This window comes from Sprattus sprattus (assembly GCF_963457725.1).
Source record: "Sprattus sprattus genome assembly, chromosome: 7".
Taxonomy (NCBI): domain Eukaryota; kingdom Metazoa; phylum Chordata; class Actinopteri; order Clupeiformes; family Clupeidae; genus Sprattus; species Sprattus sprattus.
The window spans coordinates 20714502-20742170 of NC_137926.1; the positions used below are offsets into that span (position 1 = coordinate 20714502).

General features: G+C 44.7%; 1 protein-coding gene across 3 annotated transcripts in view; it reads left to right on the forward strand.

The window, feature by feature from the left end:
* Nucleotides 1-255: 255 nt before the first annotated feature.
* Nucleotides 256-27669, forward strand: part of slco3a1a (solute carrier organic anion transporter family member 3A1a) — a gene marked incomplete at its 3' end in the record, with an annotated part of 42909 nt that continues 15495 nt past the window's right edge. For all 3 annotated transcript variants that reach the window (XM_080842820.1, XM_080842821.1, XM_080842822.1), the window contains exons 1-2: nucleotides 256-861; nucleotides 7300-7759. In XM_080842820.1, coding sequence (XP_080698946.1) covers nucleotides 706-861; nucleotides 7300-7759 — 616 coding nt within the window. In that variant the 5' untranslated portion in view covers nucleotides 256-705. The remainder of the gene's footprint in view (nucleotides 862-7299; nucleotides 7760-27669) is intronic.

Below are 27669 nucleotides of genomic sequence, written 5' to 3' on the forward strand. Positions count from 1 at the left end.
AGGTACACAAATGAATAGGAAACGGTCACTAAGGAAGGAGGGAGAGAGGAAGAGAGAGAGAGAAAGAGAGAGAGAGAGAGAGAGAGAGAGAGAGAGAACGAGAGAGGAGGTGTGTCTGTGTGTGTATGTGCGTGTGTTTGCTGCATGCTACACAGCGCCACACAAGGCGGGTTGTGTCTGGGTAACAGGAGACCACACCGAAGTGTAATACGCTACAGATTCACTCACAGTGCCGCTGGACATGGAACAGTGACACTGCGTCAGCCGCACACTAGAGTGATCGAATCTTGCCGGTACTGTTACGTACAAGAAGAACGTTCGGAAAGGCACTTCTTACCAGTAAAGAAAACCAGTAAACATGACATTTGAAAGTAACAGTGACGACGATCTCTCCTGTGTTTCCGTGACTAAATCGTTGGGAATTTTCGGAGTCTTTGCGTGCCTGTGCTTTATGTCTAAGTGGCAATGAGGAGGGACTATCATAAGGCAGCGTGCTGGAGTCTGACTGTACATTTACAGTCTTAGTTTCAAGTTGCATTTAGAGAAACAGAGGCGAGAAAGGCAGCCCCGGGTAACGCGGACAAACACGAGGCATAAGAAGACACGGCAACGGGCTTCTAATGTTTATCACCGGGCTGCTTTTGCTCTCGTGCTGTCGCCTCTGGTAACGATTTAAGGTACTGGGGGCATCTATATTCTCCTATAATGCAAGTAAAAAAACAAAGCTGCTCAGACAGGAGCCCCGAAGACATACAACGAGATGACAAGGAAAAAAAGGCTTCATGTTTCTCAAATATCAAGATATTCCTCGTGTCGGAATGTGCATTGATGTTGGCGCAGGGCACGGTTGGAGCGTACCTGGTGAGTAAGACGTTTCCAGTCACTCCCTCACTTTGCAGCCAGTTTTTGTATGTATTGCTAATATTGTATAAACTGCAGTTCAAACATCAGCTCTAGTAGCATCAGGTCGTTGCTCTGATTCGGAAGTACTCTGTAGGTTCGAATGTTTATGGTAGTTGCTAGCTTAGTGGCTGCTGCACGGTGGCTGACTTGACTAGCAAAAATAGTCCTTTACTCTGTTTAAAAATAGCCATGCAATTATCTGCGAACAAACGTTACATCGTGTCCTAGTTAAGATAAGTGGGAGAAGTAGTCTTTCACACCAGGTATCCTACCCTGTTTAACCTTGTCTCCTGTCCGCTCCAATCAGCGAAATGCGCTAATGTTCCCTCCTGTCAATCACTCCTTGGTTGGAATTAAAAAGGCTGTGTTTGCACATGTATGGGTCTGCACATCAAAATTGTTGTCAATTGACAGTGTTTTCTGATTCAGAATTGAGGGGGGACCGTGGGTCTATTGATAATGTGCATGACATATGTCATGCATGTTTCGAACTCCTAAAAGCACAACACTGTAGTGAAACAATGGCCTACCACTTTCAGACGAAGGCTGTATTCTGTTCAACTGAGTTACAGGTGCAGTGAGTTAGACTTAAATAGAAAAAAAACATTTTCGGTGGTTTGGAACCTTACATGGTCTATAATATCACTACATAGTGCTTTTGCTTAAAAAAAAAAATTAAAAAAAACAATGCATAGGAAAATATATCCTTGTAGTAATTGCATGCTTTACAGTAGGTAGTTATGTAGATGAAATGCAGTTCTTCATTGGTACCTACCTACTACTTACAGCATGCCAGCAACATTTGACCAGAGGTTATGTACAGGGGATGTCTGTTTAAAACATAGCTTTAAACTCAGAAGGTGTTTCCATTGGCAAATGTTATTGGTGTTTACAGGCATTGAGCAGTTACAAAACCCCATGAGATGGCAAAAGTTACTGAAGTTGCTGAGTCTTGTAGCCATATTTAGAGTTTGTATTTTATGTAATTTATTTGTTGTGTGCCCCTTAACCACTTTGGCCATGGGAATGGTGACAGAGGGGCATGGTAACTAAAAATGTGGCCTTTCCCAGACTAAGAGGAATTTTAGAACAGACTCTGTTGTTGGCCTTCTGCCCCTCCATGCCCTGACTTTGAAGGTTACTGTTTGGAATCAAAACATATGAAAAATCAAGCTTTATGTCAACAATGACTGTGAATTTAGTCTTCAAGCCATGCAATCATAGTAGTTGTTAGTTTTCAAGCTTTTACGCAAGCAGAACCTATGTTTAGCTACTTAGCAAATGTTATGATATCTTAGATGACAGAATATTGACCTTTTCTGTCTTCTTCCAATCAAGCAGTACCTCATGCACAGATTTAAGTCAGCTCTCTACCAAACAGTTCATTAGAAGCACACTTTTAAGCCACAGCTATTTAATCTCTTTAAGCAGTATCTTCTCGGTAGGTGGGAAGAGCTGTCATGGAGTTGTTGTCATGGTTCTGCTAGAAGGGTATTAGCAAAACGTTTAACGAATCCCCTTCGCTTTGAGCAATGCTAAGCTCTTGGCCTGAGCCAGAGGAAGATCTAGCCAAAGTACAGCTCTAGACTCCACCTTCACACACACTCTCTCTCTCTCTCTCTCTCTCTCTGACTGACTCAGTGTGTGTAGGGCTGGGCCCAGTTCTCATGCGGCTGGGGTGTGTCGCTTTGCTATGTTTAGGTCCTGATGCCACGATGGAAAGAATTGGGCATCTGGATCTGTGTATGCTGGAAATTCCCTAGATGTCATTTATTTGGGATTTCTCTCCTTATTTGGTGCGTCACTAGTTTGGCCCTTTCCTTCACTGTGGGGTGCTATTGAAATGGCTGGCTGACCGACAGCCAAGTTGTCAGTGTTACCGAGAACACCTTTGTTTTTATAGAGAACAACGGGTGGTATTTTTCGAGGGTGTGTGTATGGGTGTGGGAGTAGGCATGCAGCGCAGAGTGTTGATTGCGGGCAGGACTCTTCTTAGCCATCAGCTGCACACACCCACACACACACACACACACACACACGTGCACACAATACAAACTCACACGTACATATCCCAGCCAGTATTTGTAAACTTGCAAATGTCTGACCTGGGGGACAAGTCACATGACATTTCTCAGTCACATCTCACCTGCTCACTTTGCACACCCATGAAACCAGGCACCACCCCTGGGGGAGAGCCTCCTGACACTGGCCTGACCCCGCCTGGAGTCTGTCATCTGTATGCTCCCATTGTCTCCTCTTATTTGAATAAGAGGTGTGGAAGGGGATGGGTACGAGCAGTCGGAAATCACAGCTGACAATCTAAGGATGTGGATCTTCAATCTGTATAGTTCTGATTGTACTGAAGTTTCGTTGTGTAGGCAATATGTGTCTGCGATTGATTGACTACTAAATCATACATTAGCTCCATTTACAATGATTCACCATTTAGAGTTACTGTGAAGGACTTGGGTAAAGGTCTGTAAAAAACAACAACAACAACAACAACAACAGCTGTGCAGTTTTAGAGAAATGATCTGCATGCTGTTTTTAACCCCTGGGAACATGGTGTTTGGTGACACTTTTGTAGGTATCTGTGCAAGTGGTTTTGGCTGTTAGATTTCATATCTTTTTCAGAGGTGTGATGGTAGGATGTGCCATGACAGCTCTTCATACTTCTGACTCAAACTGTGCTTGATCATTTGTCAGTCACAGTCATTCTTTAAGTGGGAGGAAAGAAACCAACATGATAACTGTGCTTAAAAATTATATTTTAACACACAATATACAGCTACAGTCCTTAAAGTCAAGACCCAGCATTGGTGGTGCTCTGTGCTTTCAAGGCCTTAATACGGTTTCCCATGATTCACTTGCCTGATGTTCTTGAACAGGGAGTGAGCAGCTTTGATTCTCAGCTTCAGGTAAACAACTCAGACTGTAGCACAACCTAAGGAGCACTAGGGTGGAATAGAATTAGCATACAACCCCTTTACCTGATCCCTTAAACAGGAGACTCAGGGTTTTACAACAACACTGTCCCATTGAAACATGATATTTAAACAGTAAGGCCTGTTTAGCCTAGCCTGGTATAACCAGACCCAAATTCACTTTGTGAAAACAGAGCTGGGAGCAATAAGCAAGTGGAGCCAGGCTAGGTTTAGCCTTTCAGCATTCTTAACAGGTGAGGTAATGGGGTAGCTTGGAGTGGCTCACATAAACTGTTTGATGTCATGTAAAAGTTTGATGTGCAGCAAGGAACTAAATAAAGCACTGTCTCCAGGCTGGTGCTGTTTCAATTTGATGGGTTCAGGATGCCAGCTCTGTCGAAAACACACCAGACAGGTTTTTTCCATACTCTGGAATGTTCACTGTCTGTTGGAATAACATTTACTTATAAACTGTACCTGATCTTTTCAGTTCTCTCTCTCTCTCTCTCTCTCTCTCTCTCTCTCTCTCTCTCGCTTTTTGTAAATAATTGCATTCCTAACCATGGCGCTTGAAAAGGGCATGTGGATGGCTGACAGATAGGGATGTACACCCAACTCATGGGCTTGGTGAAGGTGGTTGTCACTGCTGGTGACTTAGGCTGAGCCGTCCGTCACCTGAACGTGACCTGAAAGGGGAAAAGGCATATCTCTCCTGACCAGCTGGCACCATTGTGGTGTGATGAGGTGACAGACCCTGAGCTTAAACCAATCTATGCCAGGAGCTCATGCCACGCTGTTAACAGGTTGCTGGGGGCTTGGGCACCGGCTCGGAAAGCAGGAGCAGATGGCGATGTTTCCAGTCCCCTTCCTCACGCTTCCAGAACTGTTGGGCAGCCCCACACACACACACACACACACACACACACAGCGCTGGCCTGCCCTGGTCTGTCCTGCCTTGGCAAACAAGGCACTGAGTCAGGACAGTGTGCTTGATGAACACACACACACACACACACACAGACACACACAGACACACAGACACACACACACACACACACACACACACAGACACACAGACACAGACACATTCTCTTACACATTCACACACATTAACCACTTCCTCCCTAAGTACACACACACACATACACATATACACATTATCATACATATTCTCATACACATACGCACACACACACACAAACATTAACAACCACTTCCTCCCCATGAACATGCGCACACACACACACACACACACACATCACAACGCCCCACCCACAAAGATCACATCTTTGTTGTAGATCGTTAGACCCTGTCTGTAAATGAATAAATCGGTGTGTAAGACAGATGTAAGGGGACATGTCACTTGTCTTCTTCTAGGCATGTCAAAATTCAAAAATTCCCAAAATGGCAGCTGAGCTCATATTAACTGCAAGCTTAATGCTAAAGTGTCTGGAAGCATAGCTTATCTACCTAAATATTGCCCTAATTTCTAATTACTGGAATTCCCATGGTCCATTATTTGATTATTTCAAGTATTTTTCTATTCTGGTGTCTGCCCTGCTGAACATACAGTACCAGGGAGCCTACCCTAAGTTAATGTTGTACAGCGCTTTGGGATTTGGACACGAACATTACCATTCAAGGACATTTAGAACAAATCTCAAAATAGTCACATATTGTTCTGTGTGAACATGTGGTACAATACCCTATGTGGAGCCTGCATTTTTGCCAGGCTCAAACACATCAATGTAGATCGTTTTTTTTTTAGCAAAATATTTATGCCTACATGATAATATGCAAGAAACCTGTTTATCAGCAGGAGAGTTCAGTTGCGTACTTCTTATTATATTGACATATCAAGACTCTTTTCTTTAATGGGTCTGCATGAATGAGTCCATATAGAGTAGACTTATAACAACCTTTTGCTCCATCCATACAATTATGCTGGTTTCCCCTACTTTCTAACAGTTATATACCATTTATGCTGATAGTCAATGGCTGTAAGGGAATAGTTTGTGCAATACACCTTTCCAAATATTTACAGAAATTGTTTATCAGTGTATGTGAGTGGAATAGTGTAAACGATGAGTCTGAGCGCAGACACGGAGGAATGAATGTCCACTGATGAGCCATGAGTCATGGGAAACTGTTGTTTGTGTATCTCTTTCATTGAAATATACCATGACCTTTCAGGGCCTGACTAACAGACTGGAAATTGTTTGGGTAATATCGAATAAGCTGTATATATCTTACACTAACACCACAAGTTCTGCCAGAGCAGTGACATTCGCCAGACTTGCAGGAAAGAACAGTTTATTTTTTTTCCCTTTTTTGACTGTGCCACGTTCCTGTTCTTTTCTACTGGCATTTAAAACCTGGACTATTTATGTGGAGAGATTACATGTCGTCAAGTGACCAAGCAGAGCATTGTCCACTTTCAAACAGACGGGGAAAATTCAGCATTGCAGTGACCGGTTTATCAAAACCATCTGAGCCGGGGACTGAATCTTTGGCAGAGTGGCGCGATTTCGCTCCAACCACAATGAATAGCATCCTAGAGAGAGGTCTTTAAGTCAGTGTGCTCCAAAGGAAACGGATTATAGTGAAGGGCACGGCCTCAATAGCATGGCATTTTTCTCATAGTTAGTGCCCTATTTCTCTGAGATAAGTATGAAGAAAATAAAATGGATTTGCTGACTATCAAGATATGCCTCAGGCAATATCTATATTTTATTTTGATATTTGTAATTTGCAATAGTCTCAAAAATGTTAAATGAAGACCATTTTTCTTTTGTTTTAAGCAGTGGCCTAAAATTAATCTAATTACCAGGTTACAACAAATCTTTAATGCAATTTTTTACTTTTTTAATATAACTTTCATTTGTCATGTTTATTGCACAATGCCACATTACCTGTCTGCGTAGGTAATTTCCAGCAACATAAATGACAGTTGATTATTTTGTCCTCTCTTCAGTATTTTCCGGTTTCCTGATGACCACATGCTGGTATCTGAGATTCTGAGCTCTCGTTTCTCCCTCTCATGGTGTTGGTTTGCCTTAGCTGGTACTTCTGAATGCTACTTTGGATTTACAGAGGCGGGTCCTCGCTCTGCCTGTACTGTAGAGATAACCTTGATTTGAAAAAGTTAATAGATTTGAACTGGTCTGCTTTCTACAGGCAGATAGAGCTGACTTTGACAGATTCTAGCACAATCACCCCATTAAAGATGTGCTGTGCCATAGAGTTACATTCTATATTGTTGTATATAGTTTTATATGTTCATATTGTTGTATATTTATGCAATATATAATTGCAATACCATCTAAAATGTGTTGTTATCCTTTTTTCTGTAACAGCATAACATTTTGACATATGAATTTGTATTGTTAGTAAGTATATGCTATGTATAAATATAGGTATGTTTAAATATTTTATTATATTATATTATTGACTTGTACTTGTTGTCTCCCAGGTGAGTGTGCTTACCACGCTTGAGCGTCGGTTCAACCTGCAGAGTGCTGACGTTGGCGTGATCGCCAGTAGCTTCGAGATCGGCAACCTGGTACTCATCCTGTTCGTCAGCTACTTCGGCGCGCGTGCCCATCGGCCCCGCCTCATCGGCTGCGGGGGCATCGTCATGGCGTTGGGCGCGCTGCTTTCGGCCCTCCCTGAGTTCCTGGCCAACCAGTACGAGTACAAGCCGGGCGACCCGTGGAGTGGGAGCGCGCTGGGCCGCGACGTCTGCTCCAACGCCTCCAGGAATGACCGGCTCGAGCAGGAGCTCTGCGGCAACCGGGCCAACACCAACATGATGTACCTGCTGCTCATCGGGGCCCAGGTGCTGCTGGGGATCGGGGCCACGCCTGTCCAGCCTCTGGGGGTGTCCTACATCGACGACCATGTCAAAAAGAAGGACTCTTCCCTCTACATAGGTGAGCCCACGAGTGTATGTGTGTGTTTTCTAACGTAGGATTGTGGCGTTTGTGGTGTGTGTTATGGTGCTTTGAGTTTCTCCGTAACCACTCTTGAAAACTGGGCCAGGGGTGTATTAATCTACTACCTAGCATACCCAAACGATGCGCAGCATTCAATTTTGTTATCCCTTGAAGGCCCAATATACCGTAAAAGCAGATGGTTATCAAGGTGATTTGTTCTGCGGGAATAGGCTCCAAGGCAACCAAAAAGTGGCCCACATTGAAAGCAGAAAGCCAGTGTTTACCTGTTAGCATTTAGTTGGAAGAGCTTGCGTGCCTAGCTTCCGTGTCATTCTAGTCTGAACGTGGGCTTTCTCTGATCATTTGTTGTTTGCCTTTGAGTGTAACCTTGACCACGCAATGATAAGAGGTCTGTTTGCAGTTGCTTTTACGTTTATGAATTGGATGAGATGAGGCTTAAAGGGCGTTACGCACATGCTGCACAACAGGCAAATGAAGAAAGCAGTACAGTGCAGGTTTGCCAGCCAGTGCTCTTTCTAGCTTTCTCCTCCTTTTCCCCTCTCCCCACACTCTCTCTCTCTCACACTCTAACTCTCTAGTTCTCTAACACACCATGTCTTTCTAACTCTCCCTCTGCACCCCCCCCCCTCTCTCTTGCTCTCTCGCTCTTCCTCTCTCACTGCTCTTGACCATCTGCTGACTTGGCAGTGTTAGGTATGAGAGTGCATTGCCCAGAAAGCACTTTCTAAGCAAACCTAAAGGTGCGGATTATTGTTTATGAATATGCCCTGAGGTAAAAATCTTTTCCCTCAGTTACGGTATAATTTATGGGTGCATGCGTGTCTCTTTGCAGGCCTCCAAGTGTGGTTCAGGTTTTCTGAAAGCCTTTAACAGCTGTTCCGCCTAGCAGCATTTCAGTGTTTCAAATAGTTTGCTGTCTATAATCATAGAAGCATCTCGGTAATGAAAGAGACGTGTTGCTTTCAATAGGTCATTTCATTCCAAGACAAAAGACAAGTACGTACTAAAAAAAAAAACATGACTTTTGAAGAACAGAAAAGATTTGCAGAAAATGTCTGAAGTAAAATAGTAAACAGTAAATGCTCTCAAAAGCTTCTGTAATTTCCAGACTGCAGGTGTGATTCAGAACCTTCATTTGTACAGATGGAATAAAAAGATCTAGCTCTGTAATGTGAAGGAAACATGTTATCGACAAAGCTCTTTACTGATGTCTTTGACTTTGTACAGTTGTCAAGGTGATAGATGCAAGGCGTTGAGAGATAATTCAGCCCATCCACACCACCCCTAGGGTTGCTTGCATGTTTTCACAGATAATGAGGGCTGTTATCTTTGTAGATACAGGCATCCGTCCTTAACAAGGCTTGCATGTTTTCCTAATTTCACACCAAAGTCCTGACTTTGATTTGTGGTCCATGCATTTTGGCCTTTGATGACTCTAAACAGGCGTGTTTAAAAGGTTTCTGTCTTGGCTGTCCTTGTTCAGGGACATTGATGGGGCCAGCAAACTGGGAGACAAGATCCTAGTGGCCGTTAGTTTCAGGTCAGAAGAAGTAACAGGAGGGGCATTTGGCATTACAGAGAGGCATTTATATGCAGAGGGGCAATTATATACAGAGGGGCAATTGTAAATGATCTGCCTTTCATGAGAAACAGCCTTTTATTCCTACCTGTCTGTGGATACGGGTAGTGGATGTCATTATTTAGCGCAACAGGGCTATGCAATATTTCAATTCCATTACAGCGAATAGGAGAAGGAAATGTGGTCACTGTCATGCTCAATGTGTTCTCACACGTTCTCATCCTCAGACACTTGTCAAAGTGACACTCGGTTGAGCGTCATTGTCAGGGACAAAGTCACGGAACAAAGGCTGCTTCTCTGTCTGACTGCGATTTTGGCCCGTGTCTAAATCTTCGTCTCTCCTTTTCGTTGTTGTTGGTTTTGTTCTTTTCATGTTGATCCGCAGCCATTTGTCACAGCTCCTTTGTTTGAGGCCGGCCACTGGCGACAAAACACAAACGGGGGCACGGTGACGGCTTTGGCGATGGGGGCAACTGTGGCACTTGTTGACAGTGTTCGGTGGTAGGAAATCTACTCACATTGATTAAAGTTTGGCAGGCTCAGGAGGAGATTTGGAGCTGTTCTCCACCGATAAGCTGCATGGCGGGAGACGGGGGAAGTGCGCGGTGAGGGTCGGAGAACAATGTCGCATTGAACTGCGAGGGCCGCGGCCTCAGCTGATGCTCCTAATCCATCGGCCGCAGGCGCGTCATGTGCTGGTAGCTGCAATGAATGGACCAGATTGTTTGAAAATCACCAAGATTTTGTTTCACTTAACCGATAATGTATTCTAACTTGGCGGCCATTCAGTACACAGTAGTGTGTTTATGCTGGTGTTTGTGGTTTTTGTTTACCTTTTCATTTATGTGTCACTACACAGGCCTTTAAGATGGCCTTGGAGAGAGTTGGGTTCTCACATCACTTAGGATTTGGAGAGAAGGTGTACGACCAGTCTGTATTGAAATTCAATTCAATTATTTGTCATCATGCTGTATTATATTCCTTAAAGTCCATTCATACTTGACAAGGAGCTAAGATGGTAGTTGAAATTGTGTTTAATACCCCAAGGCTGATAGTCATCAAGGTTAATGGATGGACTACAACTCTCTCTCTCTCTCTCTCGCTCCCTCTCTGTCTCTCTTTCTCTTAAACAGGCGTTGTCTGTGTCGTAATTACCCCCCAGCTGCATTGTCTCTCTTGTTGTGGCGCTCCCTGTCAAGACTGTCCTCACTTTGCAAAGTCTTCTTATCTTGCCGCCCAGGACCTCACACGTCAGCCTCTGCTCATGCTTATCTAATCTCTGGGCCGGCAGCACTCTCAGTACACAAGTCACTGCTGCCCTTTTTAAACATTTCACTGTTGATGTCGGTGCGTAGGCAGAATAGGCTGCGTACAATTTTAATCTGTGGAAAAACGTAGTATCCACCAACCCCATCTCTGTGGGGGGGGGAAAGATGAATGAATGCGGTGCATATTCTCTTGTCGGCCGTGTAATCAATCTCTCCTGGTTTGTCAGCTGTTATTTTTCCTAAAAATGCCGTGCTCATGAATGACTCCCAATGACTCCCGCTTTCGTCATCGTTTTGAATTTGAAATGCCTCATTGCTGGTGTTTTCATTCAGCCAAGAGCTGAAAGATGCTAATGTGAAATGAGATGCTCACCACCTGCTAGCCATGGCAACTGCTGGAGTATTCGGTCTTCTCACAACAGAGCAAGGAAGAGCTTTGCTTTAACTCTCTCAGCAATGACACCATATGACTCTACACACAGTGCAAGTTGTGAAGGCATCGTTTTTTAGGTGTGCTTGCATAGGTGCGTTCCTGAGAAAACGACAAGGAGTCAGTAGAATCAGAATGAGTTAGCTATAAAGATTCGCACTGAGGAGCAGCTAGCATAAACATTCGTTCTTTGTTGCTTCAGCCAAATGCACTGTGTTTTAGCATGTACGTGGCAGAAAAGGTGCTTGGATGATTTACGGCTGTGTTTACTCCCTGACACCACGAGGTTACCCCCATAGATCCACGTGTCAGATGGCAGCAGGAAGTTGATTCAGTCGGCGCGGCAGGCTGCCTTATAGCGAGGCGGAGGTAGCGCAGCGTGGCACAGTGGGCTCTGAAAGTGTTGGCAGCATTCATATTTTATCTGCTAGCGCCGACCGAGCCGAGAGGGAAAGCTCCTGGAGTGAGGAAACTTCCAGTCTGTTTGGGCCCAATAAGGCGTCATTATCCACTAATGAGCTTTTGCTATCAAATGCAGCTGTACGCACAGTCTGAACCGCTGGAAAGTCAAGCTGGAGACTGTGGTCTATAATGCCTCGAGCTGCATGCCCCTTTCAGGGCTTCTGCTGGGTTATTTCTACTGTCTGCACCACTGCTACCAGCAAGGACTTTCATTGGTGGAATGAATGAATAAGAATGACAGGACAACTGTGTTAACTAGGCACTTTGCTGAAGAGAGGGGGGGGGGGGGGCTTTTTAGTCAGTCAGTTGCTATGCCGGGAAGCGCTTAACGCTTGCCCCGTGCCATATGAGAGCATTACATCACTGGCAGCCAAGCTCTGTTAAAAATGCACTCACAGGACTGGAAACACTGAGAGAGAGAGAGAGAGAGAGAGAGAGAGAGAGAGAGAGAGAGAGAGAGAGAGAGAGAGAGAGAGAGAGAGAGAGAGAGAGAGAGAGAGAGAGAGAGAGAGAGAGAGAGAGAGAGAGAGAGAGAGATGAGAGAGAGGAGAGAGAGAGAGAGAGAGAGAGAGAGAGAGAGAGAGAGAGAGAGAGAGAGAGAGAGAGAGAGAGAGAGAGAGAGAGAGAGAGAGAGAGAGAGAAGAGAGTGAGAGAGAGAGAGAGAGAGAGAGAGAGAGAGGAGAGAGAGAGAGAGAGAGAGAGAGAGAGAGAGGAGAGAGAGAGAGAGAGAGAGAGAGAGAGAGAGAGAGAGAGAGAGAGAGAGAGAGAGAGAGAGAAGAGAGAGAGAGAGAGAGAGAGAGAGAGAGATGTAGGAGTGGAGCGGTAATTACAGAGTGAGCCTGGAATGCCAACCAGCCAGCAATGAGGTGGGTCTGGACGGCCCCAGCCGTGCATGCATACCGCGGCCCCTCCGATAAAAGAACTCCCACCACCAGGCTCCTGCTGCTTTCCTCGCCTCAGAGGAGCTACTGTACTGTACCAAATATAAAAACATTCATGAAGGTTCAAGTGCTCACCTCGCTCCTGTTTCAAAGTAGAACAGTGGGTTAGCTGCCACTCCCTGCAGACCTCTTTCATTCTCCTATTTTTGTTATGTTTTGTTTCAGGGTTTTTTGTTCGCCTAACATTGCTAGAGAGTATTGTTACAACTCAACAAAAAACTGTACAATACAGGACACAGTAAGCGTTGTGAATTTGCTGAGGTGGGATGGCGAGCTGGAAACCCCACAGACTAAAATTAGCCTGGTGACTAGCTTGGATTACTTCACACACTGCCACCGATAAACAAGGCATTTAGAAGATTAGCTTGTTTTCCCTGTCTAGACGCTGGTATATATATATATTTTTTTTTCTTGTTTTGTTTCGTTCCTGTCCAAAGCAAACAAATCCAAACAGAGGGCCTTGAGTCAACAGGCACTCTGTTCCCAGCACTCTCTGACCTTTTACAGCCTACTTCTAATTCTGGCATGTCCCAACAGACTGCCGCTTGCATAAATGTACAGATATACATGAAGCGGGGTGGAATTGGGCGGGGGGGGGGGGGATGGGGGCAACTATGGCACTCAGTAAGTGAGATACACCCGAAGGACAGCATTCTGCTTTGCTTCACAGGCCTTTTAGCACCGGCACTCGTTGCCGAAACATGATGCTTGTGTTGACTCAGAGGTCTGTGTTCGTTTAGGAGGTGTCTGTGAGGGAGTTTGTTCTGTGAGGAACCTAATTAAGAGCGTTTGATTAATGTTTTAAGAGAAGGAGGGTTATCATCGCTCTGGATCTCGTTAACTCATTTACACATTTGATGGTCTCTGACGCTCTAATGTAAGATAACTGCCTTTGTAACTTATTCAAAAATGTTTTTCTTCAAAAGACTTGCTTTAGTTGATATGCAGGGTGATGAAAGATCTAAAATGCATAGGGTTACTTACACGTGATGAACTTGTCTGTGGTAGGATGGGCGAGTGTGTGTGTGCTTCATGTGTTGTGTATTTTGCTGAGGATTCGGGGCAATACACAAACACACACACACACACACGCAGTGAAGAATGCTTGGCCTGTTCCTGTATCTCCTGGCCTGTGAACATGTCATGCTGTGCTGCACTGTTGTCCAGTCCAGCATCCCCCCCACACACACCCACACACACACACCGCCCGCTCTGTGAACCACGAAACGACACGCAGACATTGATGACGGGGATGAGGTAGAGAGAGAGAGAGAGACAAAGCTCCCCTCTTTTCTCCCCTGCCTGGGCTTAAGAGGGGCCAAGAGAGAGCCTACAGCTGATGCACAGAAATCACAATTGTCTTATTCAGTCCTGAATACTCTTCTTTTTTTCCCCTCCCTCAGTCATGGCAGTATGCCTAGCGTCAGTGTTTACTCAGTACAGCGCTACCCTTGTTACTGTACCTAGGGCTTTCATCCCAAGTCAACAGCAGACCTGATCAGTTATTTCGTGGTGTCTTAGTGGAAAACTTAGCAAAGCATTTGAGCCCTGGTCCTTGTGATGCCTATGTTTGCATCCATCTCCATGAGAATTTGCTTTGTTTAGCTAGTTCTCACCAGTTCTGTTGTCTTGATTGGAATAGTGTCTTTTAAAAATGCTGTTTAAAAAACAGGCATAACATTTCAACAAGTGTGGTACATTTGTACTATCTATCTATCTGTCTTTCTATGTATCAACGTCTATTTATCTATCTATCTCTGTCTTTCTGTCTGTCTGTCTGTCTGTCTGTCTCTGTCTGTCTGTCTGTCTGTCTGTCTGTCTGTCTGTGGATGTGAGTGCAGTGGCAGCAGGGCCTCTGAGGGGTCCTTCAGAGGCATGTCAACATCCCTGCTTTAAACGTTCTGACTTCAAATAGTAGCCTTGGTCGGCTGCGTTTATATAAGCTACTTAAACTCTGCGCCTATGTCATCTTCGAGGATTAGATCCTAAACGGCTTTTTCCACTGCTCTGCCCAGACACCGCCTAACAACTGCTGTGTTTCCTCTCAGGACAACAAAAGTGTCCATCCATCCCTCCCACCCACTTTCACCACCCAGTCTAACACTAACCAACAAGCAAACAAACTAGCCATCCTTCTCCGTAGCAAGCGTCCTGTTTACCAGGATCATCTGGACATCAGCTTGTCAGTGGCTTCATCATAAGCCTGTAGATAGAATAAGCGCACCTATTGGCCTTTCCTGGAGCTTTCCTGGAAGAAGTTGAGCGCATTCAGAAAGTATTCAGACCCCTTCACTTATCGCACACTATGTGGCAGCCTTGTGCTAAAATCGTTAAAACCTTTTTTTATCTCAAAAGTTTACATATATTACCCCATAATGACATTTGTGAAGATAGCATGTTTAGACATTTTTGCAAACATATTAAAAATGAAACACGGAAACACGAAAGACCATTTACTGAAGCGGCTTTGGCAGCTTCCTCCTCTACAGTAATCATCATGGTAGCATATTCATTTTTTCCACTTTCCGAAACTCCCAATAGTTTCCACCATGGGAAGGATACCACAGCAACCAGGACTTTAGGAAAACCCTGTGCAATCCCACAATGCCTCAATGCCTTTATTGGTGCACCAAATCAGCGGTTCCTATGCTTTCACAAATCGGTCCCACAGAAATGTGACATTGGTCATGAGGAGAGAAACTGGATGGTGCTCCTGGGAGGCAGCTGGCCTTCGCCGAACTTAACTGCTGCAGACCCAGTCTGGCAGCTTGGAAACAGGCTCTTAGTCAAATGTCAGATGGTGCCACTAAGTCTCAGTGTATCTTGTTTGAGTGTCTTTGGATCTGCTGCCTCTGCCCAGCTGGCCCTCTATCCTCAAACAGAGTGGAGAGACAGAAAGAAGGGAGAAAGAGAGAGAGAGAGACAGGCATAAAGACAGAAAGAGAATAACTGAGAATTGAGAGGAAAGAGAGAGGAAAAGAGATGCATGTCCCACTATGACATCAGTCTCAAGGGTATGTCTTTGACAATATGAACTGCCATGAATAAATGACGAATGGCCCAATGAATTTGTCACCCTGACTGTGGACGCCAGTTGAGCAGTGTAACCACAAGGGGATAATTTCTCTTTAGCTCTCTGGCCTAGAGTCACAGTCGCATCCCTTAATATATTTTCCCAGTGTCACTGTATACTGAACAGATCATTGCCTATATGAACCAAAATACAAGGTGAAGTCTACGTGATAATGATGGGGGATTCATATTACAAGGTGATAATCATTGTTCCCTTGGGTTCTGCCCCATCCCAGACATCCCTTTAGGGAATATAAATCTGGCTGTGGAATATTGTTTGTAATTATTAACCTCTAATTGGTTCATGCTCTTACTGTACTCTGAAACATGTATCTTCCTGTAATTTGTCTGAGTCAGTGTTACAGTGAAGTGATTTTCAGCCTGATTAGTCAGTCTGATGCTTGGCGTCTTAATGCAGAGCTCTTGCAAGGCAGCAGAAAGCAAAGCAGTTCAGTCACACATCTCCCTGTAGACCCGACCTGAGGCCCAAGTACCAAACTCTCCTCATTCCTTTTCTCATCCCCGCCCCGTCTCCCCCCATCCCAGGCAGATCCTGATCCTGAGCCTCTCCCCCATGCTCTGCCTGTATGCTGTGGTAGGCTAGGCTAACTCCAGATGAGTACCACTGTAGCAGCTGCGTTTGCCGTAGAGAGGAGTGCGGGAAGGGAGATGTAGAGGTAGAGAGAGAGAGGTGGGTGCATGGAGGTGGCAGATGTTTGGTTTTGTGAAGAAGCTCTTAAAATAGGTCACCCCTCTTGATCTGTGAAATGGGTCAGGGCTGGAGCCCAGAACAAGGGGCTGCAGAGAGAGAGAGAGAGAGGGAGAGACCCCAAGGGCCGGACACTTCACTGGCGGGAGCAGCCGGACTGTAGACCCAGGCCCGTAGGCTGTTCCACCTCAGGAACAACTCAGCAGAGGAGAGAAACAGAGACAGACAGAAAGAAAAAACAACAGAGAGAGAGAGGACAAGAGAGAGAAAGAAAAAAGAGAGGAGGTGGTCAAAAACAAAGACAAAATTAGACAAAAAGACATGAAATGTTAAAACCAGGGCTGCAGCATTGCTCCTCTGCCTGTGTTTTAACTGTCTGTCCTGCCAGATCACTGAGTTATTCAGTGTGCTCTAGCATTTTTGTCTGAGCCTTTGTCTTCTATACAAGGTACAGTATCACCTCAACTTCCTCAGATGGACAGAGGAGAGAGGCAGTCACCGTCACTGCAACCTCATCGTTCCCCTCAGCCTGTCTGCCAACCTCAGGGCGCTAGTAAACCCGCCACCAAGCGGCCTCTCACTGCTAATCTGGGTCATGTCCCGTCTCCGCTGATTAAAAAAAAGGGATTTTTTTTTTAGTGAAGTGGGTGTGGGGGAAGGGTGGGCAGCAGCATCATAAAACCTAACAACATCAGTTGGCCATTTCCATGGAGACACATTTGTTAGGATCTTTTTTTTTTTTTTTTCTCCGCTGCATTGGATTGTGATGCTCAGGCATTCAGTCAGTCAGTCAGTCAGTCAGTCAGTCAGTCAGTGAGTTTCCTCTCCTCTCAGGCCGCGTCGGTTCTCCAGCTTTGGCCCACTGCCTGCTGGGAAAAAAGTCCAGCTGCCACAGAGCTCAGGGAGCTCACAGAACCCCCCCCCCAGCCCTTTACACATACAGTAGAGCCATGGCCTTAAACGAAGGAGGAACGAAAAGAAAAGGAATAAACCACATTTTCCCATTTTGTCTTGGAAAACTCTGAAAAAGTCCCACGGTGTGATTGCATCACGTTGTTGCCTGATGCCGATGCTTTGGCCATTGCTCACTTTAGGATTGCGGAGTGGCGGTTGTCTGAAAAGCCTGCAGATCCACTTTACCTCTCCTGGCATTAGGGCAAATCCCTGGCCGCATTGATTGAGTGGTCTGTAAGCAGTGGCTCTGCGGGCTCCCAGGATTACCCAGTAGCATGTTCAGCACTTTATCCAGGCATCCGCAGCCACCGCAGAGAGAGACAGGCAAGATTGCTTAATTAAATGGACACGGATCGATAGGGCAGGCTGTAATTATTACAAACAATCAGTTTGTTGATCAATTGAGTCAACTTTTATGAGGTGAAGCAGGAGTCTCTCCTCTATCCCCTGGGGCTTTTGTGTTCACTGAGCTGAGAGGGCAGGAGCTGACCAGATAGAAAACTGACAAATGTATGTTTTGGTCATTTGTAGCAGCGTATCATGTTTCCAAATGCATCTGAAAAGAAGCAAAGCTCAGGTTACAGACAACAGTCCACTGCTCTCTGCTCACAGTAAATGACAAGCGTGCATCTGTGGTACTTAAAGACTCAATCAATATTGTGTCAGGCAGTATATCTGCCCAAAGCCATCACAGCAGGTATGCAATACATCACCCATGCATTGCACTCTTAGCTCCCTGCCCCGATGTTTCCTGTGTGTGTAGCCTCTGATTAAAAAAGATGATGGCACACAATGGATCGAATCAACTTCCTGTATCTCTATCACAGCTCTCCCATTTGGCAGACCACAACAGTTTCTTCATTCCTCAGGATATGGCACTATTAGTGGCTAATTGCGAGTGTATGGAGGACACGCTCCATGCTAACCAGCTTTGTGATGCCGCTGCCGTGTTCCTCCCCCTGGATGAATCCCGGAAGGGTCTTGAAGCGTGCTTCTGGCACGCCTGCACGCCCTGGCAATTAGGCCAGGCCACCTGCTGAAGGAGAAGAAGCCAGTGGCAGCTGCAGCCAGACTGTCGCCTGCTCTCCCCCTTCGATGTGTTCCCATCTCCAGCCCCCGTCTTCTATCCCCTCCTCTCCTCTCCTCTCAGAAGTGCAGCTGGGAGCACTTGAGCTGGAGAGCGTTGCGGTCGTAGGCCTGACTGTCCCAAGCTGTCACAGCTTTGTGGCGGATGCCTGGCTCCACGCTCTGTACAGGCAGGGTCTCTCCAGGAATGGAAAGCCACACTGAGAGCGGAAGGCTGCTGGGGCCAGCGGGAGGTGAACGGATCATAGAGCAGAATAGAGCAGAGCAGAGTAGAGCAGAGCAGAGCAGCAGACTAACCAGACCAAATAGCTTTCTTACGCCACAGATGATGACATCTTCTTGTCTTCCTGCCTTATTGAGTGCCTTTTTTTATATTCATTTTTCTTTGCCTTACCTGTCTCTGTAATTCATTCACCAATTATGTTGTTCACCCCTTCTCGTCTCATTTCTTTATCTCCCGGCTTTACTCTCTTCTCTCTCTCTCTCTCTCTCTCTCTCTCTCTCTCTCTCTCTCTCTCTCTCTCACTCTCTGTCCCTCTATCTCTCTCTCTCTCTCTCTCTCTCTCTCTCTCTCTCTCTCTCTCTCTCTCCCTCTCTGTCAACCATCCTGCCTGAGTACGTTAGAAGGCCACTGACATTGTAGGTCCACATTACTGTGCTGTTTCCAAACACGTTGAATCTGTTTTCGCAGTCTCGCTGCCACTGTCATACACTATCATTACAGTGCATGAAATGCCCTGTATTGTTATTCCTAGGCTTCTTCTTCTTCTTCTTCTTCTTCTTCTTCTTCTTCTTCTTATTCTTGTTACCTTTTTCTGCGATTAATTCAGCCCGAACCGCTTAACGTAGAAACTTCATTCAAACTTTGTCGCGTAGGTCTTGTAAACGACACTTATGCTATGTATTTTTCACTTTTCTAAACTTTATACTTTTTAAGATATTAAAGAAAAACGAATATAAATTTCTCCCATTGACTTACATTGGGCCATTATGACATCATAATAGGGTCTTTAAACTGGCTTGCACCTGTGCTTCACTGACAGCTGCACCAAATCAAAGGAACCTCTACTCTCTCTGTCCCTCTCAATTTAACTGTAACTAGGAACATTAAGACACCATCCATTCTCTACTTTTTTTTCTCTCCATCTCTCCATCTTTCTCTCTCAGTCAACTTTCTCTCACACTCAATCTCTCTTCTTCACTCCATTTTTATCTCCTTTTTTCAATATTTTCACTCTCTCTTTATCTCTTCATCCAGAGCCACTCTTGTTCACTCTTCTTTCCTTCTTCCACTCTTCTTTCCTTTCTTATTTTCTTCTTCCATTTTTCTTTCCTTCTTCCACTCTTCTTGCCTTTCTTTTTTCCTTCATCCACTCTTCTTTCCTTCTTCCACTTTTCTTTCCTTTCTTCACTCTTCTTTCCTTCTTACACTCTTCTTTCCTTTATTCTTTCCTTCTTTCACTCTTCTTTCTTTTCTTATTTCCTTCTTCCACTCTTCTTTCCTTCACTCTTCTTTCCTTTCTTCTTTCATTATTTCACTCTTCTTTCTTTTCTTCTTTCCTTCTTCCACTCTTCTATACTTTCTTCACTCTTCTTTCTTTTCTACTTTCCTTCTTTCACTCTTCTTTCCTTTCTTCTTTCCTTCTTCCACTCTTCTCTCCTTTCTTCACTCTTCTTTCCTTTTGTCTTTCCTTCTTCCACTCTTCTTTCCTTTCTTCTTTCCTTCTTTCACTCTTCTTTCTTTTCTTCTTCCTTTCTTAACCTTTGCATTTCATGCACTGGTATTTCCTTCAGGAAATGCATTTTCTAGTTACCATTGTGAATGCACCATTATTAAAATAACTGTAAATCACCAGCTTAGAGAACATGCACAAAAAAAACCATAATAGCCCATAGTGGCTTTGAAGATAGTCATCACACCATTCCAGCAGCATCGGCCCCTCTAACAACATAACCAGTGACATGTGGCACGGTGGGGTTTCTTCCTCCCATATATTTCAGCTTGTTTTTAAATAGCTGATACCTAATGTATGTTAGCATATTTATGAGCTCATCGGAGGCAGCGTTTCAAATCATCAGTACGTCTTAATTAGGACTTCCATATGAGCTGTGGATTACTTGCCAGGTAGGAATGACAAAGCTGCTCAGCAAGTTTGTTGTTTTGCTTCTCCTTTCCCGTGAATATAATGCATGAGCTGCACAGGTTTCAGGTGTTTGACAACAGCTAAGTCAAAACACACAGTTATGGGTGGGTCTGTCATTTCAGTACTGGCCGTTTCCTTCTTCCTCTTTCTTGGTGCAGTATGGGCCAGGCCTAGTACAAACTGCTTGGTCATGTAATCTTGTCATGACCCTTGACCCTGTGTGCACATCCCGCTTAGATTTGTTTTATTTTTGTAATTATCCTTATTATTTTTGCTGTATCAGGGGAACATATCCCTGAAAGGGCGTGCTTGGCTTGGTTGCTGGGGTCTGTGCTTTTTTTTAGCCATTGCGCACTGGTCCTCTGGATGCAAAAAAGCGCTGCACAGATCCATATCAAAGACTTGTTTAGGAGGGAGGGAGGAAGGGAGGAAGGGGGAGGGGAGGGGAGGGGAGGGGAGATGAGTAGGCTGGCTTGCCTCTCTCCAGAGATTGTTTGTCCTTAAATGGTCCTTGTTGAAGGTTAAGTTGGGGCCATATTTTTAGTGTCAAGCTCCATCTTCGCCAAACAGAAAGTTAAGCCCCACTGAGCTTAAGACCTTTAAATCCACACTACCGCACATTGCATGGGGAAAAGGAGATTGTGGAACTCACACCCAAACTAAATTGCTTTTCTTAAATGTTGATCACTTCTGTAATCACACCTATCATGAACTGTGCCTAAGATTGATTGCACCTCTCAAGCTCTTGGGGGAAGTAGACCTAAGAGGCTAATGTCTGTCAGGCTTGATCTTTCATGTAATTGTACACGGCATGAAACATTCTATTTTGTTTTCGATAGTCGTACCTCTCATTTCGCTGTGGATCATCTATCTTCTCCCCTGTCTCAATAAAGATCGCACTCTGGGAAAATTTGCGGTAATTATCTAGGCCTTTGTATTCGTCTGAGTTTCGGCGGGTTACCACTTCGCTCTGTTGTAAATGTCACATGAAGATTTATTGAGATTCATCGACTGAGGAGGGAAAGGGTCTGTCTACAGATGCAAAGAGTTTGTTTCCGTGCTCACCCCATATCTCTTAACCTCACCAATCTTGCAATGTTAGGCCTACTGTTTTTTTTTTTTCTATCCGTTTCAGCCAGAGATGCAGAAATGACCCAAAACCTTCTCCATGGTATGGTGTGCTGAGGAGAGCAAGGCTGACTGAACAAAAACATAGCGATAATGGGATATTTATGAGTGTTTTGTCCTGTCCCAGCACATTATTCCCTACGAGATGACTGGATAGAGGTGCACCTGAAAGTGTTGTGTGCGTGTGCGTGTGCGTGTGCGTGTGCGTGTGCGTTTGCGTGTGCGTTTGTGTGTGTGTGTGGAGCCAAGTGTCGGGAGTGCAGTGTGGGGATTAAAATAGCTTGGATGCATAGCACGGTAAGTGTGATGTGTCAAGAAGCTTGTGCCCAGCCTGGCACTGAAGCTGTGGTGTGTGTCACTGCCCTGTGGATGCGTAGACTGACCCCGGACATAACTCGGTATGACAGAGGGAAGAGGAGACAGGAGGCAGAGTGGCTCAGATCTTTGTTGTCTGTTGTTTGTTTATTGTATTCCTATTCCCGGTTCTATTCTCATTTTATTTCTATGGTACTGTTCCACAGCAAAATGATGCACTGTCTTTGCTTGAAGTTGATTTGCTCCATATAAGGAGAGTACACAGAGTAGACGTTCACACAACATATTGGCGCTGTGTCAAATGTGGAAGAGGAAGTAGTCAAACAAATATCTTGATAATGCGTTTGGTTATTATGTTACTGTTACATTTATTATTATTATTATTATTATATAATATTAATATTGATATGGCCAACAAACCCTGCTGAAACATTTCCTTTGCCTTTTTTTCCCTGATGGGGACACAGAGATATTGGTGCCATCAGATAAATCAAACCTCTTACACAATTATAAGACAATGTATTACCTGTATTGTATTACTCAGCAATCAATCCGTGGACTGTCTCATAGTGTTAAATCATATGGTACAGTACTTTGAAAGGAATCTAATCTATTTTCATGTCCTCCAGAAAGAGGCATGGTAAAGAGTCCATCTGTAAGTCATTTCCAATTGTCCTCCCTTGCACAACCTAGAGACACTATATTCAGTCTATTTCCTTTATCCAAATAAACAATGTCCTTGAACAAGATGAAGGCATTTGTTGTTCAAATGCAAACCTCACGCCAAGATGAAGGATGTAGCTGATGAGTGAGGAATTTGAGTTTCACAGAATGTTTCGATTGGAAAACAAGTTATTCAGGTAAGCTCCCTTCACAGGTTCCTCTGTGTGTCCAAGTCGGAGTTCGTGCCACGTGTTTGCATGACCTGAAAAGTTAGCGTCGGAGGTAGGTTGAAGAGGGATGATCTTAGCAGTAATGGCAGTTGACAGTTTGAGTTGAGAAGCTACTTTAGCGGTGTGTGGCTTTACACTATTTAGGTCAACATGGAGGCCTGCCATCACCTAGGCTTATGAAAGAGAGTTTATTAACGAGGAGACCCTAATAACCCGACAGCGTTCTCAGAAGATGCCAGCTTAAACACTTCTGACGTGGTTGGCCTGAGCTGTGTGTGTGTGTGTGTGTGTGTCTGTGTCTGTGAGAAAGAGAGAGTGTGTTTGGTGGCCATATCTACTCATGCACGCTTGTGTTTCTGGCCCTTGCATTCAGATTGGACCAGCTACTGTGTCTAATCTGTGTCGCTGAATCACAAACAAACATAATGTTTACAGATGGTCCATTTACCAATTTAGAGTCCAAAATGGATGTGTCTGTTTTGAGCTCTTATGGAGAGTGATTGCACTCCTAGCCCTCGTGAACTAAATGGTCCTCTTATCTAATAGGCCACCTCCTGGTTGATTTCCAGCAGAAACAAATCTGGACTCTAAACAGAAACTGGGCTGAGGCTTTTTCCATTCCTCACTTTTCTATAATTTATAATTTATAAGCATTTTGTAATTTGATTTAAAAATGACTTAATAACTATATGTGTTGGTTCACAGTAACCTGGATTAGCCGGGAACAGAATGACTGTTTTTTTGTTTTGTTAATCCTATTACATCATCTTAGAATCTGGACCATTACACATCAAAGTGTGTGCTTATTGTTTATTGAGAGTCCAAATATTTCCTTTCAGTACCCAGACACAGAAAAAAAAAAAAAAATCCAGTCACTCTGCTACCTGCTGCTTTCCTCAGTATAAAGAGGAAGCGATCAGTATTGTCATATTAATATTTGTCTGTTCCTCTTTCCTGATGTGTCAGAGAATTAGGATCCTACCATATATGTGGCCCAGACTCCGAGACGCCATCTAAAGACAGTTCCTCTGAGACCTGCCCGTGCGGTGACAGATTTCAGTACAGCTTCGTGCTCCCAGTGTAGTTAAAATACCTCCTATAAGTGTTACGCACAGGACCTACCAGAGAGGAGTCAGACAGACAGGCTAAGAGAGGGAGGTAGAGAGGGAGCTGTGTGTGTGTGTGTGTGTGTGTGTGTGTGTGTGTGTGTGTGTGTGTGTGTAGGGGTGGGGGTGTGTGTTGACATTGCGGCGTGCACTGTTACATTCCCCTCGCCCATTAAGGAAACCTTCCTCCCCACATACCTTGTCAAGGACAGCAGGTTGCGTGTTAGGGCATGTCATCTTCATCTCAGTGTACTGTGTATCATTGTTACATGGTGCAGCATTATTTTACACTTTGTTTGTATTTTAAATTCATGCCTCTTTGACATTGCCTAACTCGTCAATGTAAATGAGACATTAAAAAAATGCACCGGTGACTATGGAGGAGGTCTGTGCTCTGTGCTCTTCTGGAGGCTGACTTTATTTGCTCTGTTCTCACCCTCAAATATTTGCTCTGTTCTCACCCTCAAATATTTGCTCAACACTGGAAACTGTGATGTTTGACATCAGCTGAGTGACTTCTCCTGGGGCCCGTCAGGAACAAAGCACTTCTTATAGTTTCTTTTTGTTATAAAGGGCAACTCCCCAGAGAGAGAGAACGAGAGAGAGAGAGAGAGAGAGATATATATATAACCCAGACACAGGCCACATGGCAAACAGCACAGATGAAGCAGTCTTCTTCATTTGCATAGGTTTGATCAGTGGTTAGTGCAGCCATGTTGCTTGTTTGCGTGTACGAGCTTTAGAAGTGAGAGGTAGCCATTGGAAATCGATGCCTGATGAAGTGTGCTGCTCCTGTCAGATGGCTTTGCTCTCCACGGACAGGCCAGAGAGGAAGAAACAGAGGAGGAGGAGGAGGAGGAGGGAGGGGGGATAGAGAGATGAGGGAATCTCTTTTCCCTTCCTGGCAACATCAGATGTTATTTTGCTAATGCAAGCTGAGTTTGTGTGCTTGACCCTAACCTTCCGCTGTGGCGAAGCCTCCTCATTGGATTTGCAATTACGCTGCTAGATTTGCTCTGGTGTTTGGCTCTGGGAGAGGTCTGTTATGCCACGCCAGGTTCCTCCCTGTACCGCTCACCACTCTGCTTTGCTGCTCCTGAACCTATCATCTTCCTGCCTTTCCATACTTTTTTTTATCAATAAATCATCACATTAGAAATAATTGAACGTCCAGAATGGCTCCAGCTGTCCAAAGCAGAAATTCACTTTCTATTAAAAGACACACACACTCACACACATACACACACTTCCATGCACACGCACAGAAGGGTCAGACAGCTGCTTGTGAATTATATAATGTGACTGCACCCCTATAAAATCTCTCCCCCCCACCCACCCCCCCAACACACTCACAAATTCCTCCAAGTGTGTGGGGTGACAGCCTGAGTTGTCAGTTGGCCCGGGCGCTCCTGCTAAGCAGGAAGTCTTGAGGAAGTGGGAGGGCCTGTGTAAGCCACTCGGTCTTAACGTGCATGTACAGAAAGCGAAAGCCTGCCTGACCTCTCTGCATTAACTCTGAGAGGATGTCCGAGGGCCGCACACAAAGCTGCGGGGATAAAACGTGTATTTGTGGAGATGGGCAAAGGCTACGCTCAAATAGCACTTTCGTCCAGACTGAGGCTTATCCTTCTGCTCTTTCTTCTGTGCACTGAATTGGTTGTTTTTTTTTATGAACAAATCAGTAAAGCAAATCAAGTTTTGAAGTTTTGAATGCCAGGTTCCAAGCAGGGTCTTTGACTGTGCAGCTGTACATCTGGTGCATGCTGTCCACTAGCTCAAACTTGTGAAAACCCAGCTTCAAAGTTAGTGATTTAATGTCTTTTGAACTGCATGCAACTCTAGAGAGAGGGATAGGCTGTTTTTAAGTAGTTGACCTGGAGTTTACATAATATCCCTGGAAAGGACTTGTATGTTTGGGAAAACATATTAGATAAAAGCGGCAAGTTCAAAAGCACCGCAGTCTTCAAAAGGGCAGACTTCACTGGCACATTGTCAACTCACTCATCCCCCCTCCCCATTATAAAATTGGTTGCCATTTCGTTTATTTTGCTTGGTCATTTTTAGCAGGAAACCATCAAAGCCAAGCTGTCAAGTCTTTGCCTTCTATTAAAATACCTTGAGAACTTTGGAATAAGTGCACAAATGTTTTTGAAAAAGCACCTCATTCATTTCTGCAAATCCTTCTGGCCACACCATCTATTGTTCTGCCCCCCTTGAGAAACCTCTTGAGTGTATATGGATGTTGGCTGCAGTCTCTATCGCATATATGTACAATACGGGCACTCAAGCAAAAGGAAAGCTTTTCTTGACAGGACAATAGAGTTTGGGCTTTTTTTTGTTTTTGCCTTTTGGAAGATCTGACCTCCACTTGAAACAGCAGGAAAAGCGCTGAGTGCACATTGTTCTAGACATCTATGGGAAGAAAAAAGAAAAAAACAACCAAACAAAAAAAAAGGGCAGCGGCTGCATCACCTCACGCAGCACCAGGGTAGCGACTCTCCGAGTCCATCCACAAACGCCTGGCAGCAGCCCTCCCTGCCCTCCCGCACCATTCCAAACTGTCCCATCCGATCCGTTACCTGTCAGCTCAGAGGATATTTGCTGTCAGTTACCTACGTATCGGAATGCCGAAAACAGTGGGAGCAAAAAACAAGTGGAGGCCTCACACTCTGAGTGCTTTTCCCACTGCATCCGCTCCAGAAAGTCTCTCCTTAGACTTGTAAGGTTGGTCATGAAAATGTTTTATTGCTGCACAGTGTACGGTGAGAAAAGGTATGATTTATCGTCTGCGATTGTGTTGGTGTTGGTTATCGTGTTCCTGCAGCTGGTTACTGTCAGCATTACTGCACTCCCACATTCCTACCCTTGCTCTCATTACTGTTTATAACATGAGGTTGAAGGCTATTTTTTGTGTGTTTTTACCCTGTTAACTTCACCTCAGCAGGAACTGAGAAAAGGGATGTGCGTGTGTGTGTCCATGTTTTCAGAAAGTATGCTACCTGCTGTGGTCTGACAGGTGGCAGGTGGGCAGGTGCCCTAAATACGATGTTTACCGTAGCGATCGCTCTCCTAACACCTGCGGTTTTGGCCGTGGTTAACCCGCCAGTGGAGGAGCAACTCCGAGCAGCTCCAGGTGCCAGGCGGATTTGCGCCAAGGGGATGACAGGGGCCATTTTGTGGGCAGTGGTAATTAAGTGCGTCTTCATGTGCTCAATAAGCTTGGCTGGGATTAGTCACCCTGACGTGCTTTGCAAGATTGCGTGGGATTAATGACGTGGTTACAAGGAATCCCCAGAGCAGGCGAAGGTGTAGAGGCAGCCTGATATTCTCTGTGCCATCTTAAACTTGAGCCTGTTTCAGGTCACTGTGCATTTCTCGCATTACTCTCATTTCTCACATTACTCATTTGAGTATGGTATAATGTTGTTCAAACCATTCATGAAATACCATTCTTCATTCTTCCTGACAAAATAGTTTCATCAAAAGATCATTAAAGTTGAAATATCAGTCCATCACCTGTGTATATTTATATCATCTGTAACTTTGACATACATTCTATCGTGTCACGTTCTCGTATTTTCACATTGGCTTTGTTCATCATGCATCGGAAAAGAAGAACTTGTGTATAACATGAGGCCCCGAGACTGAACGTGATACCCAAACAAAAACAGGACTGAAAATGAACGTTGGGGCTCATTCAGGTTTCATTAGGGAAGCAGGAACTCATGTGCCTATATAGCAGCAGCACAGAGGTGACTTTGCATCAGAATGGTTCCTCTCGAGGTTTCACGCCATATAA